This window comes from Paramormyrops kingsleyae, chromosome 1 (genome assembly GCF_048594095.1).
Source record: "Paramormyrops kingsleyae isolate MSU_618 chromosome 1, PKINGS_0.4, whole genome shotgun sequence".
Classification (NCBI taxonomy): domain Eukaryota; kingdom Metazoa; phylum Chordata; class Actinopteri; order Osteoglossiformes; family Mormyridae; genus Paramormyrops; species Paramormyrops kingsleyae.
In genome coordinates, this window is record NC_132797.1 from 2923924 (window position 1) to 2927317 (window position 3394).

Consider the following 3394-nt stretch of genomic DNA (forward strand, 5'->3'; position numbering starts at 1 on the left):
TGCTGAAGACTGCCACCATTATCAGTATAACTGCTTGTCAGATCAAGACCTCCAGCTACCTCGGGCATAGTGGGGGTGCTTTTTAGTTTGTAACCTCCTTGGAAACGACATTGATAATTGCTCTAATTGTCTCATCCACGTGTTCCATTTTTATTTTGCTGTCACATAATTTGGACTGATATCAGTTCATGCTTTTATATTTGTAACACTAATAAAGTGATAGTTACATTATATTAATGAACAGGACTGTGTGATTTTTTTTGCATAATGAGCTTTGCTTCTGGACTGTCAAAATTATAAACTCGCAGGATAGGTGTCTGTCCCTTGAAGAAGAACATATATTTACATCGCTGCATCGGAATAATAAGTCTTTCATTTTGGAAGCTAGCAATTGAAGAAAACATTACCATTTTCAACAACAAACACAACTGTATGAACCTACTACAGAAATAAACACTGTCCTATGCTTTGGCGCTTGTTCCTGGTCTGTTTTCCACGTATTTACTCTTTTCAGTGGGATTTTGAATTCAACAAAGGTCATTGTCTCCCTCTAGTGGACATACATGCATCTGACGGATATACTCACCTAATACGTATTGTATAGGTGAAATACTTTTCTCCCAATCAATAAAAATAATTTAACAAGACAAATAACGCTTATGATTTAAGGAGGAAAATACAACTAGTGGAAAACTGTGCCAAAATACTTAAAGACGAAGTTAAATACGAAGAAGTGATTTCATTACAAGTATACATTGTTGTTTTGATACTTGTAAAACGCCATCCATCCATCTTACAAGCACTGATCAACTAGTAAAATTCGTTATATGGTTTTGAACCAGGGATGAACAAATTAGTTACATTTTAGTTACATAAGTCCGCCTTTAGAAACGGAGTCACCCCTGGTGCCCTGGACCCAACTAAAAGCTCACGGATCTTACGGCATGTATAAATTATTTACGATGATATAAACATTTATGCGCCTATCTTCCAACGGCTTACACAGCACGGGGTGCTCGGAGAGGGGGGTACTGGAACATATCCCAGGCAGCATAATGCAGAAGGCAAGAGAACACCCTGGACGGAGTGCCAGTCCCACGGAGGGAGCAGTAACACGCTCTTCTTATTAAGCATTAGACGCGAAATGGTGTTTTACATTCCCACCCAGTAGATGGCGAGATGCTATGTTACCATACACACAGTAAACCTCAACGAACGAGTAAATGACATGAAGAAGAAGCTGGGCCAATCACAGAGCTTGTTGTTGACATGTGGATATACAGTCGGAAGAGGAAGGTGACATTTTGAATAAAATAGATGTTTTCAAGGTTGTGAAAAACAGCAAAGTACAGGGACGGACGAGGAAAACAGGATAAGATGTCTTCTCTTGGAAGAGTTTTATCTGTCTTCAGAGAAGGGACACGACTCGTTAATCGTGGACCTCAAAGAATTGTAGTGCGAAGGTAAGCACGCTTGTGTTGTAGGGGGGTAGCTAGTTTGGATAGCCACATCGACAGAATGTTTTTTTAATAAGTACTGATTTTTCCGGTTTGCTGTATGTACTATTTAGCTGTCTTGTATAGTTCTGTGGGTTTTATAATTGATATGATTTTAATTTTGAAGAATTTTGCTATGTAGCTTATTTTGCAGACCACCGTTGATCTCAGTTTAACAGTATTACTGTGTGACATTGAGGTGATCTGTGTCAGTGACATTATTCTTATAGAAAAATGTTCAGTCGTGATTCGTTTCTGGATATGGATTTTTAGTGAGGGCAGTAGGGAGTGTGATGGGCAGGAACAGGTACTCGTAACCCTTTTGCTACTAAATGTCATACAATAATACCGAGATAATTGAATTCGGATAACTCGTAATTTGTAAACAAACTATCCAGCAAAATTGCAGTTTTTTGTCAGTGGTTCCCAGTCTTCTCCTTTAGCTCCCAGTCGATCTTGATGTTTCGTCTATTCCCTAGCTAGACAATGTGTAACCTTCAACTAATACTACATCCCATAATTAGTCCAGTTGTGTGATGTGGAAGAGAAATGACCTAATATATGAAATGGCTATGTGATGATTGGGAATATCCTGCTTTAGTGTAAGGTATGTAACCAAAACTGTTACTGTAAAATATTAATGTAAACTACAGTGTGATGATAACCCTTATATTTTATCACTGTTATCTACTGGTATTACGTATGTTGTGTATATCCCCGAGTGCGTGGCATGTAGGCATGCAGGCTGTTCTTTTCAAAGCTTGACTTTTGTGTGCATTTACAGAGCAGGCGGTGGACCTCACATAGAGGCCCAGTATCGGCAAGCCCCTCAGCTCACTAGAAGCCAGCAATTCCAAGCAGAACTACTCAGCGGTGCCATGTGGTTCTGGATTCTGTGGCACTGTTGGCATGACCCAGATGCAGTGCTGGTAAGCTGGGAGAATATTAACTGCCAAGTCCCAGAATGGGTCGATTTCAGACATGTCTTTTGGCTGACTACTTTAGTTTGGCTGGCGGTCAGCTTACCACTCCTACTGCTTCATGTCCGGTTGTTTCATCTGTCCTGATCTCGCTATACTCTCTGTACATTGAGCTTTTGTTGACCACACGGTCAGGCTGTCCTGTTAAATGGAAATTGTCTTCCTTTCTCCTCAGGGTCACTTTCCATGGCCTGATGCTTCTCAGTGGACAGATGAAGAACTTGGGATACCTGCAGATGATGAAGAGTGAGGTATAACTACCCCCGCCCCCATTCTAAGGAGTGTGTATAACTAGGAAAAGTTTCTGTACTGGGCTTTAACGCTTCTTGCAGTGACATAACTTTTTAGCCCGACTTGTCATTTAAAGTTTACATTTTAAGCTGTTTAACTTCTGTGGTTGAGAGTATTTGGGGCAGCGTGTGGCTCAGTGGGCTAAGTCTGTGTGCTTGTAATCACAAGGCCGCTGGTTCAAACCCTTGAGCAAGGCCCTTAACCCCAGCTCCCTGGGTGCCGCTACGGGTGGCTGCCCTTCGCAGACCGCTTGCTTAGAAAGAGCAAGTTGAGGGAGGTGTAAAAAAGACAATTTCCCCACGGGGATTAATATAGTGATGATGATGATTATTATTATTTAAAATTCACATTCAACTAGTGGTTGTATGTTTCTTTCCTTGTAGCAAATTGTATGCATCATAGGATGTGCTTCACTCTGAGAGTATTCATTTTCTGCTGCTAGGATCATCCTTTCATGTGCCGGATTCCAGCTGGACTAACTGGTGCAGTTGTTCATCAGTCAGTATTGTAAATAGACTAATAAAGAAATATGGATTTATCCCATTCCACAGGCTCTGTTGCTTTTCTTGGGTAAAGCAGATCAGATGTTGAGCCTATATCATTTAGAAACCAATAAGCACAACAAGA

The 3394-nt window shown here is 40.7% G+C and overlaps 1 protein-coding gene across 1 annotated transcript; it reads left to right on the forward strand.

Annotated features, from left to right (window-relative positions):
- Window positions 1–1256: 1256 nt before the first annotated feature.
- Window positions 1257–3310, forward strand: ndufb2 (NADH:ubiquinone oxidoreductase subunit B2). The gene is made up of 4 exons (XM_023825957.2): window positions 1257–1463; window positions 2281–2425; window positions 2652–2727; window positions 3210–3310. Exons 1-3 carry the CDS (start codon window positions 1378–1380, stop codon window positions 2724–2726), a joined length of 306 nt encoding a protein of 101 aa, XP_023681725.1. The 5' UTR covers window positions 1257–1377; the 3' UTR covers window position 2727; window positions 3210–3310.
- The last annotated feature ends 84 nt before the right edge of the window (window positions 3311–3394 follow it).